Here is a 17,318-nt window from a genome sequence, read left to right as displayed (position 1 = left end):
GTAAGGAGAAACAAATTAGAAGGAGCAGATCAGTGCAGTGACAATATATACTCATTTGTGGGATCATCCAAAAAAAGGCCGCAACAATGCTGTCATGGACAGCTTGAGTTCAGGTTAATACATACCTTACAACAGATACAAATACCTTATAACTCATGGCATCGGATTGTATTTTTCACACTAGCATTACAAACTTATCATTAAAATCAGAATGGGAAAACACACTAAACCTTTAGCCTGTGCTCTCAGGCTAGCAAGTCTGAGTGTTTACACTCGGTTCCAGCTTGTATTCATCCCAACACTGTACATCTTTTATTTATAGTCTATATTGAGGCTTTGGAAGGAATGTTTTCTTTCCAGTGTTGGGCAAGGATTTCTTTTCTTCCTATCTGGTATGTTTTACAATAGACATGTCTGCTAAAAATTTACCATGAAGAGACTCTCACTATTTATAAAAACACATTTTACATCTGCATCATAGGGATTCAGAAGGGCTTGATGCTATTATAAAGATCTTTTATACAAGCAGGATGGTATCTGGAACAACTCTGAGCAGGAAAGATTATGTTACTTCTCCTCCTTTCAAAATCTACTTTAAACAGCAATTTTCTAGTCCCTCCATTAAGGAAGTCTTCATAATATTTACTAATTGGCCCTTTTAGCCCAGCTTTACAAAAAACACTTTAGCCAAATAACCGGAACATTACGTGCAAGAAAGCTATTCTCACTATCAGCTTTTACCGGCTCAAGCTCTCAGCTTTAAATTCTTGTTCTGATGATTTTTTTCTTAATATTAATATCACTAAGCAGAGCAATTTAAAAAGCAAACATACAAGTGAAAAACACTTTCTATTGTTACAGCATGTTTTTTACCACTCTACCTTCCATTATCCAGGGTGTTATAGTACAATAAGATAAGGCTGACTAAATTAAAATTTGGATTTTTGTACTGTTTCATTCCTTATCATTTCCTCATTTTATCTGTGGTCTGTAAATTATTTTTCTGAGCAGCAATGCTAAAAGGATGCCTTTTATGGAAAGGGTGGCAAACTGCCATATGGTTGTTGAGTTCACTCTGTGGATACCTTGTGCCTACAACCTGCATTTTACTCCCATGCACTTCAGACACCCTTGCCTATATACATCACCCTTCATTTCAGATCTCACACTTTTTTTTCTGTGACATGGTATCATTTAAAATGCTGAATGAGGCACTGGAGATTCGATTAACATAATCTTTTTGATGTAGCCCCAAAACTGTATGTCTTCTAGGTTACTTGCATTATCAATTTAATTCTGGATTCACGTATTACACTGCCTAGAGACTGCAAATAGAAATTCTGTGTGACTACTACTGCTATTTTTATCACCAAATGCACAAAACGTGAATAGAGCCCTTCAAATTTTTAAATGAAAAATAGAATTGACAAACATGAAGCCTTTTTTCAAGGAAAAATGTAACAACACCAGTCAATCAGAAAAGTAAAAAATTAAGAGAAAACAAAGGACACTCAAAGCCAAACTTCACCCTCCTCAACATCTTGTTTAGCACTATGACTGTAAACTGATCTACAGAACAAAAACTTATTTAATCTTTTTCTTTATAGAATAAAAAACAAAGTTTCTAATTACTTGTCATGATCAAAATTCACAGTAAGAACATTCTGTTCAGTTCCATGAAGTAAACAGGTTATCATTCCTACCCAGCAAGTGAAAGGGATAAGTATAAAGCCTCTACATAAAGCTATCTAGAGTTATCTGTGTCATCATCCAATGTCCCAAAGAAAAAAAAAAAGTAAATATTTCCTTTAGAATTCTCATAAGACTGCTTTCAAACAATACCAGAATTGATGGATGTTTATGGTAATTATCTCTACTTATAGATGTGCATATTTCTTTTAACAGATTTGCTTATCACATAGTAACTGATGCATACATGGGCTTCATCTTTTATGCACCCACATCCATATAAGAACCTACAGTACAAAAAAAGACTATGTGATAAATGTATCATCCCTAGTAAGATCACCTCTTTTTCTTCTAATTCATGTACGTCAAGACCTATTCCAGCAGCACAGAATACTCAGCCATTTTAAATGGCTTTTTGTGAAAGCCTTCTCCCTCCTTCATTCACTTTTTAAAGCACAGAACTTCTCTAAAAGTACACTCACTTGACGCTCAAAAGAGCTCAAACCTGGAGTGGGAATAGTTTTTCTATAGCATGACTTTAAGGCATTCCCATTAAAATAATAGTTGGTGAAATAACCAGATTTTTATTAACCACTAAAGAAAGGGGCATTTCACAAAGTACATATTATGTACTATTCAATATTTCATTTTTCCATCAGCATGAAAACCATCTTAACTCTCTGTGAAGACTGCAGCTGTACCCACGTGCCTACTGACTTTCTTGATGATGACCGCTACTGTTATTTTTTGAAACAGAAAATGGTTGATAACAATCTGGATTCCTCATGAAAAACTCACGCTGAAGCTTTCATTAGAATACACGTTCATTAGAATGTAAGCGTTATGAGTCTCCAGACATGGTAATATGACAGATGACCACAACAAAATATTTAAAAGATCTCTCAGCATCAGATGACAAAGTTCACATTCATACAATGCATTGACCACTAATTTTACTTTAAGTTTGCATTTATGCTCTTCTGAAATACATTTATAAACCTAACAGAATTTCAACAGAAAATTCAGGACATAAATTTGGGAGGTATACATGAGGAGAGCAGGGCTATATCTGGGTAGAGAAAACAAGAGCAGAGAATTTAACATGCTCTCTCTCACATGTGTTCTCTATTCTTTCATCTTCCTCCCCTTACTTCAGTTCTGTCCCTCCTCCTTCCTCTTGCTTTTACCTTTACATATTCCTTACCACACATGGACTCCTTTTCCACCTCTATGTCCTGCCTTCCATGTTGCCTTCTTGTTTCTTTCATCACTGTCCCAGCAAATGAAATTTCCCAATGTAGAGGTCATCTTTGATACTGGAAAACCAGAAGCGGGGCAGCAGCCCTTACCTTGATTAATCTGTACCTTGTGACCTAAATGTGCAATTTTCAAGCCATATGTTCCAGATTTACAGGAGCAACTAAGGCCAATAAATCTGCAGAGGTTTGACTATTTAAGGTAGATTTCCCTCAGACTGAGGGTTCTCACTGGACAGAACTAGAGAACAGAATGCAATACTTTTACATAACAGATTGGGGATAAACCGTGAGATATATATGTATTAAACCAAGCTTAACTTACTGACAGACACTTGAAGCACCTCTGTGCAGGTTACAAACACTAAGCCATTATGTTTTTTATAACTTCAGTAGGAATACATTCTAAAAACAGGCACTTTCTCAGTGTCCATGGATACATCTTTGTTCACTAAAACAAACAAACAAAAAAAGTAGTTGTTTTTCCATTCATGTAAATGCATAAACAGGAGTAAACCCGGGGAACAAAAAATTTAAGGTTTCTTTGGGAAACTGAACCCAAGTGTCAGCAAGTGACACAAAACTCCTAGAGCATTTTTGAGGAAGCCAGTTTTCCTTTAAAACAGACATGATACATGCAAGAAACAGAGTGCTGGTGTGCAAATGTTAGTACTGACACTGTTTATACCTTATCATTCATAATGCAATCATTACAAACTCATGCCAACAAAATTTCATGTCTTCCTATACTTTCTGAATTAATGCTGTTCCCTTTTTTTGACCTGAGCAGTCAGACAAAATCAGTTTCAAGTCATTTCTTTAGAGAAAAAGAACCTGGAGATAAATTCAAATGTTTTTGATTGGTATAGTTCTACTACTTTTCTGTCCTTAAGTCTTTGGAATTTTCTCCTGCTTCTCTTAAACGCACAGAGACAAACTTTAACAAAATAATAGCCAGCAGAGACACCCTCACTCATGCATGCTTTGTTTTGAGCAGGGATAAACATATATGTACATATATAGAGTTCTGAGAGGGAACCATAGTCCTTACTATAAAGACTATTAAATGCTACCCGTTCCAAGTTCAAATTTCTGGTTGCTTATAGTTTTGTCAAACTAAGTTTTTGAACTGCAATTCTCCCAACCTGAATAAAACACCTGGATCAGATTAAGGGATTAAAAAAAAAAAAAAAAAAACAAACCAAAAACCAAGGTTTGCTTTCTAAAGTAACTGTTAGCAGAAAGAAAATATTTTAGTTTGCTCCTGTCAAAAATACCGGAAACCATTATTTCAAAAAGCTCTATTATTCTAAGGATTTACGGCAAGCATTGAAAGCTTTGTGTGTTTATGACTGCATATACTACTAGATAAGAGCAGCCAGTAGCCATCCCCTGACCACCAAGGCCCACTGAACCAGCAAGGCACCCATCCACATGGCTAGAATTTTCTTCCCTCCCAGAAGCTGTCTTCTTCCCAAACACCTATCCTGAATGGTCTCTTACACACACCATGCTCTGAACCACAGCAGACACAGTCTGGAAAAGTGCAAGGAGGTATAGCCCAAAGCCTTGCCAAGGAGTGTACCAACAACGTCGTGCTCACATGCTCTCAAGGGACTTGCCTGTAACTGGAAACTTCTCTTTTCTAAATTGCATCCACAGTAAGGCTGCTCCAGCCTGGGTCTGATTAGGTTTGTCATTATAACTGTACAAATAATGCTTTATTTCTTTTTTGTATTTCAGAGGAGTAATTGTAGAAATTACTAAAACTTCATTCCTAACGTTGGCTAAGCACGTATTAGATAGTAATGCTTTCAGCCACCACCCATCGTAATCCAGATTTTAATTTGAATACACACATTTCTAAGAAATTCACATTTTTCTATATTGTCCCTGATCTAACGATATCCTACTACCACCGATACATATTTTTATATTGCCCCCTTGCTCTTACTGACCTCTTGCACTGCTCTGATCTACCCATTATCACTGCACAACAGACCTGCAGGAAGGTTACAAACTGTTCAGTGCTTTCTGGTTTTGTTTAATTTCAGGAAGAAAACTGCAAGTAAGTTAAACGGTACTTCATCAGGTCTGTTCACCTTCACAAAGCTGGTATGAATGTGGTTGTGTGCAGTTTTCTCCGATGCTCTGGTTTCTACAATTTACCTATTATTTCAAAATTTGTAGTAGCAGTACGTATGTAAAGCAATGCAGACTGAATAAAGGAACTAAAATAAAGACAAACCTTTAACATTGACATTGTAAGCTAGAATACATATGTTTTACCTAAGCAGTGACCTCATACTATTTGAGCATAATCAGTGAGTAAAGCTGAGATATATACTTGCTTTTTCTAGCTCAAGTTTTCAAGGAAGGAACTCAAAGCAACCACCACACTGACAGAAGCACACGGGGGAGGAGAGGGACAGCTGTAGTATTTTCTTGTTACAATACATCACTATCTGAGAAAAACCACCAAAACAAAACAAAGTAAAACAAAAGAAAAACAAAGTAAACAGAGGCTATGTGATGCCAAATGGTACACGCAGCATTGCAATTTTTTGAGTTTAAAGAACAGCAATGTTACCTCTAAGAACACCTCTACTAATTCCTATTAAGGCTAGATGAAATATGAATTTTTAGCTATGGCAAATATTTAAAAACAATTGTTACAAATTACATGGGTTATTACCCATCAAAATAAGTTGCACATCGACACGCAAGTGGTAAAGAGAAAAGTATAGTCATTTGTAAAAGAATAAATAACTTACTGAGGATTTTCAAATTTTGCAGACACAGTATAATAAATTTTAGTGTACTCTTCAAACCTGCAAAAAGTTAGCACATTCCTCTAAAAAGAGCCTCATTTTTATGTGTATGTCCTATTCAATTTAGTAATCGCTATTAGTATTAGTAGGAATTAGTTGTTGTCACTGATTAATACTAATACACCCGTGTAGGACAACTTAATATATTTTTTAAAAAAAGGAACCAAAACCTAGAAGGCCTAAAAATCATTCCCAAATTAAGCTGTGTGTTCAGAAGGGGATAATCTAAATGCTCTGAAACTAAAGAATGTTATTTCAGAAGGTCACCTTAAGTCCAGGTGCCAATTCAGAACTACGACACCAATACAACAAAGTTCTCCCTCCAGACAAGGTAACTGCTTTTACCTTTATTTGATTTCTGCAACTGATGTAATGGACACAGCAGAGGACCTCAGTAAAGTTTAATTCATGGTTCACATATGACTCTTAATCCTGAGCATAGGGTTTTTTTCTTTTAAACACAGCTTATGCCTCAGCTCATCATTTCTGAAACAGGATAATGCCGATGTACCTTCCAAAATGCATTTCAAGGACAAAACTAATACTGACAAAGAGTTCAACTGCAGTGCTTGTAGGTATTTAGAAACATGTGCTGGGGAAAAAAAAAATTAAAAAGGTTGGAGCCAATAACATTTACAATGAGCTCTCAATAATGTCCTGTTTGAATTAATTAAGGAATACTGTCAGCTTGACGTTTCAAGTGTACTGCTTTAACACAGAAAATATACCACTACCAGGTCTGCACTCCTTCCCAGAGGTTTTCACTTTACATTTGCTTATAAACTTTTCCAATTTGTTTTCCTCTCCCGTATGAAAGCAATATACAAACAGGACAAATTGACTATACTGAAGCAGTTTGATTATTCATAAAGGCAAAAGAAAAAAAATTAAAATAAAAAAAACCCTTTCCCTCCAACTTCAGTTCAAGTGTTGCTACTTATTAGAAACAGAAAACAAAAGCCCAAGAGAGATACGCTTTTAAATTCATATTTAAACCCATTAAATGATTATTTGAATACAAGTCTTTTTGCCACCAGTTATTAACAAAAGACTGAGTGGATGCATTGTTGTTACCTTAAAAGAACACATATTCAGGGCAGACATAAAATTTGAATTTAAGATACATACTCCTGCACAATGCACACATACACAAGGACACCATTAGTAATCATTTACTATAACTTACTTATTATTCACCTTCGACATGGTTTCACAAATATTTCCATTTTTGTTACTTTTAATTATTAGTTATTCCAACTGACAGAAATTACAAGCCATAATACAATTAAACTTTCAAAATACATTAGGCTTAAAAATGTGATATTTTAAAGGGTTTATGTCAAATGCATAAATGAGTTAAACTAAGTCATTCTGGCATGTCCCTTAATGAGAACATTGACAATAATGGCTTTCCTTCTTCATGATCACAACAAAAAGAATATCAAGAGAATCTTGATTACAGGTATTCATTAGAAAACCTTAGAAAGCTCTCAAAACACACTGTAAAGTTTTACATACATAACACAGACATGCCAATAAATCAAGCTGCATTTCTGTACTTCCCTCCATGCAACATTTCAGTTCTCCATTCACCAATCAGTCTGTTGAGTGTTATAATAACTCGTGTTTGAAAACCACGGCTAGTGTTAGTGAATTAAGATAGCAATTTTGTTCTTCCACATTACCATTTCAGTTTTCAAAGACAGCAAATTTCCAGTTTTCAAAGACGGTAAAAATCTGGAAATTTGCTAATCTCACATAATCAGCATTAGAGTTCAAAATTACCACGTAAATCTGCAGAACCTGATTGACAGATTCCAATTCTCATTAAATACACGTGGTATAGCTGCAAAGAACAGATGAAAAGAATGGCAACTGTCTTGCAGTGTAACATAAAGCATTTAGAAAAAACTTACCCAGTTCTTAAACATCGATATTTTTTTCCTGATAAAATGCACATAGGGCATTATTTTAAAAACTGCACGGATAGTCATCTAGCAAACAGCTGGCTTCTGTACTCTTAAGTAAATCTACCTCCAGCATGACCTGGAGGGATGAACGCTTCAATGATCTGATGAGATATACTTCAATTTCAAGCTGTTCTCAAAAAAATAAGCTAACGATAAAGATGTTTGTATGCTTTCTCTTCTCCATCTAACCTTATTGACTGACCTCTCGGCATCGGACCATACTGACTGACCCTTGGGTTAGCCTGCTCATGACACAAAGACGAAGCACTACACACCCATCAGAGACAGCTACTACTCGTCCCGTAAATCAGACCAGCTGATGGATTGACATCATTCCTAAATAAAGCCTGTTGGCCACACAAAGGTAAGGTATCATTAGCTGTTGGCAGATAGGTGTTACCCTCAAACACAAAGACACCGCATACGCCCTTTGCTGTCTTCACAGCTGTGCCTGCTCCACAGGCCCTTCTACCGTGCGAAAAATTTCGCCCTGGCTTTCAAGAAGAAATTACATTTTAAATCGCGCTCTACTTTTTGAAACGCTTATATGGACATCTACGTAAAATGCCTAACCGAGCGCCTGAATACAGTAACATGCCCGTGAGAGGTGTTTTCCAAGGCAGACGTACCCCTGTACTAATCACAAAACGTAGATTCGCGCTCTCGTGCTCTTACAAAAAGGAAATATATAGCTCTTCTGTTAAGACCGTTACAGGCCTATACGCTCCAAGCGGTACAGCTGCAGACTCTGGCGCTACCTGCGTGCCCAACGCCCAGCACTGCCGAACAAAAGGGAAAGAAGCCCGGGAGGTTAAAGTTTGCGGCGGGAGACGGGAAACCTCCCGCGGGCTCCGCTGTTGGCGTCAGCGCAAGCCGAGGAGCTGCCCGCGGTGCAACCGCGGGGGCCGCCTCTTCCCATTCCCGCTCCAGCCGCCGCGGCCAACACGCCCCTCACGCCCCCCGCCGCCTCACCGGCCCCGCAGTCGCCCCGGCACGACCCGCGGCCACCGGCGCGGGGGCCGGGGCCTGTGCGCGGCCCGCGGCCCCCCAACCCCCCTCCCCGCTGCCCGCCCCTCACACAGCCGCGAGGCCGCCGAAGCGGGAGGCCGCCGAAGCGGGAGCCCCCTCCCTGCCCCTGCCCCTGCCCTGCCCGCTGCCCACCTGAGCCCGGGCAGCCGAGGGAGCCGCCCCCGCCCTTCCCGGCCGGCTCGCTCCTTTCCCCCAGGGCTGGGCGAGGCGGGGGGCCCTTACCCGGGAACTGCTCCTCATCCTCCCCGCTCTCGGAGTCGGTCTGCATCGGCTCCTCGGCGAAGTTGACCCCGCGGGCGTCGGGGGGGGCCCGGCGCGGCGGCTGGCTGCCCCTGTCATGGCCGGGCGCGGGGGTGCCCGCCTTGCGGCCGCTCGCCTCCTTCTCCGCCGCTGCCGCCGCCGCCGCCGCCTTGGCCGCCGCCGCCTCCTCCTTGAGGCGCCCGAAGTACTGGAGGGCGAACTCCAGCAGGTCCCCGGGCTGGCTCCGCAGCACCTCCACCGTGAAGCCCTGCAGCAGCTCCGTCAGCCCCGCCGGGATGGAGATGCTCATGCCGGGGCCGGCCGGGGGGGCGCAGCCTGGCTGGGAAGGGGAGGAGGGAGAGGGGAAGGGGAGAGGAGGCGGGGGGGGGGGGGGGGGGGGAAGGGGGGCAGAACCCGCGGGCCGGAGCCGGGGGTCCGCAGCCCGGGGACGAGGCGCGCCCGGCGGATCGCCCGTGGGCAGCGCCAAAGGGGCGGGCGGCGGCGGCGCAGGTGGGAGCGGGCGGGGGGCGGATCCGCGGAGGTGGGGGGGGGGGCAGCGGATCGCCGGCAGCCTCGGCGGCGGCCGCAGCGTCTCGCTCCGCTTCGCCCCACGCTTGGCGCGGCGGCGGCGACGGCAGCCCCGTCCGTGACTGAAGCCTCCCCGCCCCCGCCGCCTCCTCCCCCCGCGCCGGGGGAACCTCGCACACATGTGACCCGGGAAACCATGACAACCTCCCGCCGGGGACTGCGGCCCGCAGCGCGCCCCCGCCCGCGCCGCCGGAGGCAGGGAGGGAGCCGGGGACGGGAAAGGAGGGCGGCCGGCCGGCCCGCCCGCCCGGCCAGGCACGGCACGGCACGGCACGGCACGGCACGGCACGGCCCTGCCCTGCCGCGGATCCCCGGCGGGGCGGAGAACCCCGCCGGGGCGGGCAGGTAGCCCTCGCAGCTGGCCGCGGTGCTGTTAACCCCCGCCCCCGAGGCCTGCCGCTGGGCTCTCCTCACGGCCCCGGCCGCCGTGGGCTCTCCTCACGCCCCCTTCCCCTGCCGGGGCGCTGCCCCGCCGGGCCGCCGCCTCCGGGCACCGCGGCCTCCCGGCTCCCCGTGGCTCCCGGGGTGCCCCAGGCTTTGGGTGCCTTCCCCCCCGCGGTGGATCCAGGCATCGGCGCTGGTGGTCGGCGGGGCTTCCTGATGAGCGGACATGTCCCCGCTCAGGGAAGGACCAGGGATGGTGGATGTAGCGTTTCATCGCTAATTCCGACCGAGCATTTTCACGGCCATGTACCACCTTAAAAAAATTCCCCACACATCATTCATATACATAGATTCGCTATCTATTTATATCCGTCTATATTATTTAGGATGCGAGAGGTGATGTGGCGCTAGAAAACGCATCCTGTTTGTCAGTTGGTTGTCTAAGGTCCGTGAAAAATTTAGCTGGAGAAAGAAGCAATTGTTAAAATAAAGTCTCATTTAAACGTTGCCGAGTGCCAGTGCTCAGCACAGACACTCTTCCAAGTCATGCTGCAGACGCTACTTAGCACGGTGGTAAGTAGGTGCTGCTTGTCATCACCAGGAAGCTTAAACGTTTTAAGTAAGTAGGTAGCAATTACGGGTGCCATGTTTTTCATAAGGCTTTCCTAAACGCTTCTCAAAAGTGAGATCATTGGAACGCATGGAAACTGCATCACCGCCTGATTCGTAGTCACCTCTGAACATTTGGCCAGCATTTTGGGGTTCCAGAAATATCTGTTAGACGCTTACTTTTATGCACCGAGCAAATTAACTGCTAAAAAGTCTAAGGTTGGGACTGCTTGGGTGCTTGATAATTGATTTTACCGAACACTCAGGATTACTCAAATTGCCTTGAAATATACTTCATAAGGGCTTAGGCTAAGATAAGCAGTCAAAATTCCATTTTGTAGTAGCAAGATACTGAAAGTCCTGACTTCAAGAAAGTAAAGTGACAACAAAATACAGCAATCCCTATGATGCTTTTCACACAGATCTGGATCTCAAAGCCGTTTTTAATTGAATTCGTTTCCAATGCTCCCTGTGCATACATTTCCACATGGAGCTTGGATCACAAGTTGGATCTTCAAACTGTTATAGACCAGGCAAATTAGTGAAACGAGTGATCCATGCATGCGTGATATTGCTGGTCCGTAGCAGGCAAGAGACTCCTCTGCTAATGCAGTTGTGGAATACCTTTGAGCAACATCTTGCGGCTTCATTTATCTCTGCAGGAAAAGCCTACAGCTAGCCATTACGAAGTACTTTTTTGAAGTGAAATTCACTGATGTTTAGCACTGTCCAGCCTGAGGAACATCTTCAAGGTCAAGCTAAGTCCTCTGGGGGCAGACCACGAGTGCTCTCTGGGCTGCAGAAGATTGCTCCACCGGCAGGGTGTAAGAATTGCTGCAGTGGTCTGGGGGTCCTAACAGCCTAGCCAGCACACCCGTGCTTCATGCCATGCCCCAGTGCTGGCAGACCCTGACCACAGCTGCCTTTACAAAGCACTGCTGGTGTAGCATGTAGCCACATACATTACAATGGCCAAGAATCAAGTGCAGCAGGAGAGCTGACATCTGTACATTATGGACAGGTGCATACCTTAGTCATTCTAGAGGGTGGTTTAGCTAGAAATGCCACATTGGCTCATTTACAAATTTAGGAGCTCAAAAGCCCTCTCCCAGCACTGAGAGGGCTGATCTGCTTGTGACCGGATTGAGAAATACCTAAACTCTGAGGAAACCTCCAGGAAGGGAAGTATCGGTTGGTAGTTGGTGCCTTCCAGGCACTAGGTGTTCTGTGAGCATACAATATTCTATTTCCTGGAGTCTTCCAGGACTAAAAGGATTGTCATCTCTGAGGTTTTCTCTTAGCCAGACAAGGCACTCTATTATTCTAGGAATTTACCATCAGCATGGCGTCTTTTGCCAACTAATCAAGGACTTCCCTAGCTTGCCAGAGCCTCCCAGACATGAAAGGAGATTGCTTCTCATCCTGCAGCCTCAGGAGCCAGTCTTCTATGTTTGTATGCAAAACTGGGATGACTTGGTAAAGAAATTCCTAAGTGGTGTCACCCTAAAGAACGATTATTTTAAAAAAAATTTCAGAACAGCCCCAAACATTTGTGTCTAGTGAGACTTGAGTTTTGGTGTATCTCAAAGGATGGCAGTGGATTTTGTAGTTGAAGTTGGTGTCATCTGGTTTCCTTAGGTACTTTCTGTTCCAAGGAGCTTGCACTGACATTTAAATTGCTTTTAAATCCTCATAAGGAGGACAGCTGTCCCAAAATGTGTTATGTCTAGCAGAGCAAACAGTTAGGTAATGAGAGTACCAGTTCACACCTCTCCAATGAGTTTTATTAGTTGCTACTAATTTTTACGTGTCATTATAGTTCAGCTGTGAACATCATCTTGAAATGAAAGAGAATATAAAACCTTCAAAAAGCCTTCTGTACTTAAAAGGGACTGGGCAGAACAGTCCCCTCAAAATTGCTAAGAAAACAACGTAAAGACTTGTGTTGCCTCCTTTCCTCCTAGCCAACAGATACACTCTTCATAATATACAGCTTACCACCTTTGCATGTCAACCTGTCCCTTCACCTAGTTCGAGGCTGTGAAAAATTAGGAGACTACAGTGAGCAGCTGAGAAATAGCAAGCACTGTGTCTCCTATGTGATAATTTCAGACAGCATACCTCAGACAGTGGTTGGGCCTGCTTCTGTCAGAGATTGGAGAATGAGATCTTTTCTGATCATGTAGAGGACAATGAACAGAGTGCAGAAGGAAGGAGCGACAGACTTTCAAGCCTCATCTTTATCAGGGTAAATGCAAATCTAGTAAATTTAGTAAACTTGAGTTAACAAAGTCCGTCCAACAGCCAACTACAAACCTTTTTTCTGCCAGCTTTCAACTTTTTGCCTGATAAGAACATCCTTCTCCAGTTCTTCCAAAGACATTCTCTCAAACAACCATCTTCTGATTAACCCTGGCTAAGATCTGCAATGCAATACATGCCATACAGAGGGGACAGAAGTGTGTGCACTTAATGTAGTGCGTGTAAGACAGGGTAAAGACTTTTCTCTCAAGTGGAAAGTAACTTTAGCAAGCACACTAGTGGAATACAGGCTTTTAACACCACCACCACCCCCCTTAGTTACCTTCTTGGAGGCAAGAGGGACTATAGTTATTATCTGCTTGGATGACCTGCACAGCTAGCCCAGAAAGAAGAGCGACCCTGATCTGTAGTAGTCTCTCTCCTAAATTGGCAACCTAGCAACTATTGCAGTATAGTAGGAAAAGACTGACGTCTAGGTGTTGGAGATGTTACTCTGTATTTCCTGTGTTTTAAAGATTTTGGGGTTGTGTTATCTTAAATCTTTTGTCCTGGCTTTTGAAATTTTAAATGCAGACACACTTTGCATACTGCATGATTAAAAGCTGCTGCTGACAAGCAACCTGCAAATCCCTTCATGTTTTATATTTACTTCAAAATCTCTTTAGCTATATGGCAATGTTTTTCCTTGCTGGCTCTTGATCAAGCAATAGCTGGTTTGTAAGTTTTGAACAACCACAGTTCATAGGAATAATCACGTACCAATTTCTGATCTTCCAAAATACCTTTAAAATGTCACATATATTGACTTTTTTTTTTCTTCTCAGCTCATGCTAGCTTACTAGGCAAATCTTGCTCACAGAATTTTCTTACTAACAGTTTTTAATGGCAATCATTCAGCCATAGATTTTTTTTTTCAGCAATAACAAAACTCCCAGCTGTGCAGATCCATAGTTTCCTGCTTTTCTATTCTTCTCATTAGAATGATATGCCACTATTATTATTTTACCAAATCCATTACCAAACCCAAATCTATTTATCAGAAAAATGTTCAGTTCTATCAACAATATAAGAAACTAGTGCCTGTAATTCATGGATCAAGTTTGAACACATTCCTCATGACTCTTCCTTTACTTTAGTCTCCTGTTCTCCATCTCTTCCCTTTGTAAAGCACTCTTGAGACCAGTAAAAGTGTATGGCCTACAGTTCTGGTGTTCATATATTCAAAAGAACTTGGAAAAATAGGAGATGCGTAGAAAAGAGACACAGGAATTATTCATAAGCTGAAGGAAATGTCTTGAGGTGAAAAGACTGAGAGAGTTCACAACCTTTATCTAAGCAGTTGTTATTATGCTCAGTAGAAGAGGCTTATACTGAATGATCTAATTGATGAAGGATATCCGTCTAAACAGTCTAGTGGTTCCTTCTAGACCCTTTAAGGCAAAGAATAGTATTGGTCTTGCTTATCAGAAATGGCTCAAAATCTTCTCTTGGAAAGTCAAACTCTTTCACGTCTCTAGAGGAACACACAAATATCCCAAAAGATGCATTAGTTCTTAGATCTTATGAAAAACGAAGTAATAGCGAGAAAATCATAGTACAAATACGCTTTTAAAAACCTACAGTCACCACTGTGGATGCTTGGGTATTATTTAAATGCAAAAGTGCTATAGTGAATGGATAGTTTTGCTTTTCATTTTCCTTGAGGAAGCTAGGGAATCTGATGCTTTTTGAAAAATGAACTTTCTCCCTGCAAATCCTCTCTTCCTCTTACTAGTCCCAAGCTTAGATCTGAAATCTTCATATCATCTGCTGTGTGGCAAAAACAGGGAGCAAAGGAGTAGAGATAGCTGTTGTATGGAGAACAACCCTACAATTCCATGCCTTGAATTGCTCATTAACTGCCATTGTTCCTCCAAACAAATCTATTATGAGAATTATCTTAGGTTTCTTGGGGGGTAGTTTCCAAAAGGAGGGGGTCAGAGCTGTGGAGTCTGTGGTTCTAAGTGATGTCTTCTCCTAGGGAAGAGGCAACTTTTTCAGTGGACATTAACTGTTGGGGTTTTGATTTGTGGTTTTTTTGTTTTGGGGTTTTTTTTCTTCCTGATAGATTTAATTGTTGCTCATTATTTTCTTGAAGAAATTAGTATTTATTCTCAGCAGGAGGAATAAAGCATCTGCATAAATGTTGGTTAAAGAGGACACATAAGCACCAGCTGAAATATTTTCCTGGGTTTTAATCTTAATGCAGTGGTAATGTTCCTGCAGACTTTCATCCTGGTGAAAACTGAGAAGAACATTGGTGACTAAAACCACCATTCTGACCCTAATGAAGCATGTGTTCCTTTCTCAATTTGGGCATCTCTGCACACCTATGCACAGCTTGGGTTGTGTAGGTAGACACGCTGGGCTGTGTGACAGACACTTTTGTGTGTTAAAGGCATTGGACAAGAGGGGTTCAGGTATTGCCTAGTCTGTGAGAGAAGACATGTGCCTGTAGTTGGAAGAGCTATGTTTGAGAGAAGAACTTTAATTCAAACCAACAGACCTTAAACAACAAATGTGGATGCTTCAGAGCTGTGCACTGGAGTGCCAAGTCTCCAGTTTGTCTCAGGATGGTTTGTTTATAAGAACTTGTAAATGTGCATTTGATTAAAAAATAATCTAAATGTAATGACCTTTACAGATTCTGGAACAGAAAGACTGTCTTTCTATCTCTCTCTCATATAAGTATATGTGTGTACATGTATAAATAAATACACACGCATACATATATGTCTGTGTATGACATTACTGTTTCTATTTTGGCAGAACCTAAAGACCCCATCATATTAATCACTCTATGAATGCAATATAAGTATCTTAACTTAGTTGACTTGCAGTGAGTTAAGACTGACTATTTAATGTAGACTTATGGATCATCAAAGAAAGTATGTGATTATTTTTTATACTTTTATAAGAAACAGAAATATTTACATTTTTAAAGTAAAATCCATAATTGCACCACCCTTTCAATATTCCAACTTTAGCCCCAGGAGTGGAATATAAACAGTGCCAGACATGCATTCCCATGAGTTTTTTATCGTTGTTTTCAGCACAATCTATTTTTATTCAATTCTATGGGAAATGCACACACTTTGTGCAGTTGCCAGAATGTGATTTCCCAATGCCCCCTATTTATTTCCAAGTATGCTTTTTTCAGATTCAAGTACTTTTGCCACAGCACTTTTTCATGTTTTATCGTGGAAGTAATCCTTGCTCATACTGAACCCATTTGCTGAGGACAACGGTTATGTATGTGGAGCTGAAAGGACGGCCACGTAAGTTAGCGAAAGTCTCCCACACTAGCAGTAACAGTCGGTTCTTCTTCCTTTTTCAGGGTCTGCTGTTATTCATGCTCATTCCCCCTAAAGGCTGCATGCACATAGCGGCATCTGGAGCCAACAGGGCAGAATCTGTGCTTTGTTCAGATTCTGCTGAGTGTAACAGAGTCCAGCGGTTGTTGGGGAGATGGTGATGTTCTGCTGAAATCCCTCTCTCTGGGCCTACATTGCAGGACAATTTGGAGGCTGCCCAAATTCATAGCAGATTAATCCGTAGGAACCATCCAGGAGCTGGGGCTAGCCAGAACACATCAGGCTTCAGACTGATTTACAACATAACCGTTGCGTAAGGAGCTATGGAATGGTTCGAGCTGATAATGCATCTGTTGTACAAGAGAGGGGATTTGGCTGTGGAACCTACCCCAAAAGGACAACTTACCTAAATAAGGGCACAGTCCTTAGTCAACATATCCTCTCAAATTTGCATGGTGCTTTCCAGGTCAGCATGATTTTCTGCCCTAAGATCACTTTCACTTGATGGACTTTTTTCTCTCATTTACTTTAAGGGTTTATTTGTGTGTTAAAATCAATCTGACAATGCCCTTACATCCATACAAACCATTCTGTTATATCACTGCCATAAGGCCTAGTCAAGGTCTCTTGTGTTCAGACACAGTTGCAGTTCCAGCACAGTCCTTTACAAAGAGCCCTAGACATGCCCAGTCTGTATATAAATGGGGCACAACTGGAAGAGACCTCTCCCAAACTCCCTTGCAGTGTGTTAAAGACATTTTAATACTTGCCCCAACCCTGACTCATCAGCAGTATGTGCACCACAGAACCTGCACCATTACATCCTGCATAAATGCCCTACCTTTATCTCACAGCATTATCGAGCAAAGCTTTCAAACAAATAGGAAAAGGAAGAAAAGCGGTCTTGAGGCCAGATATTTAGGTCAGTAGTCCTTCCTACTTCTTCTATCTGCCTTGATATATGCCTGGTAGCTCAAATGTGAGCTTGTTCTTCGAGGTTTGACCTGAACACTTGCAGAGAGGGTTATAACCTTCCCCTCATAACACATATAGCAAGGATCCAAGGCCAGGGTACTCACCTTGCCCTGTAGATTTCTCCATCATCCT

General features: G+C 42.3%; 1 protein-coding gene across 1 annotated transcript in view; it reads right to left on the bottom strand.

The window, feature by feature from the left end:
- Positions 1–9,655, bottom strand: part of PRKAR2B (protein kinase cAMP-dependent type II regulatory subunit beta) — a 100,285-nt gene extending 90,630 nt beyond the window's left edge. The window contains exon 1 of the mRNA XM_049814179.1: positions 8,908–9,655. Within this exon, the coding sequence (XP_049670136.1) occupies positions 8,908–9,325 (418 nt within the window). The 5' untranslated portion in view covers positions 9,326–9,655. The remainder of the gene's footprint in view (positions 1–8,907) is intronic.
- Between the last annotated feature and the right edge of the window lie 7,663 nt (positions 9,656–17,318).

Source organism: Accipiter gentilis, chromosome 11, assembly GCF_929443795.1.
Source record: "Accipiter gentilis chromosome 11, bAccGen1.1, whole genome shotgun sequence".
Classification (NCBI taxonomy): domain Eukaryota; kingdom Metazoa; phylum Chordata; class Aves; order Accipitriformes; family Accipitridae; genus Astur; species Astur gentilis.
The sequence above is the reverse complement of the archived record's forward strand: the minus strand, read 5'-3'. Positions and strand labels throughout refer to the sequence as shown.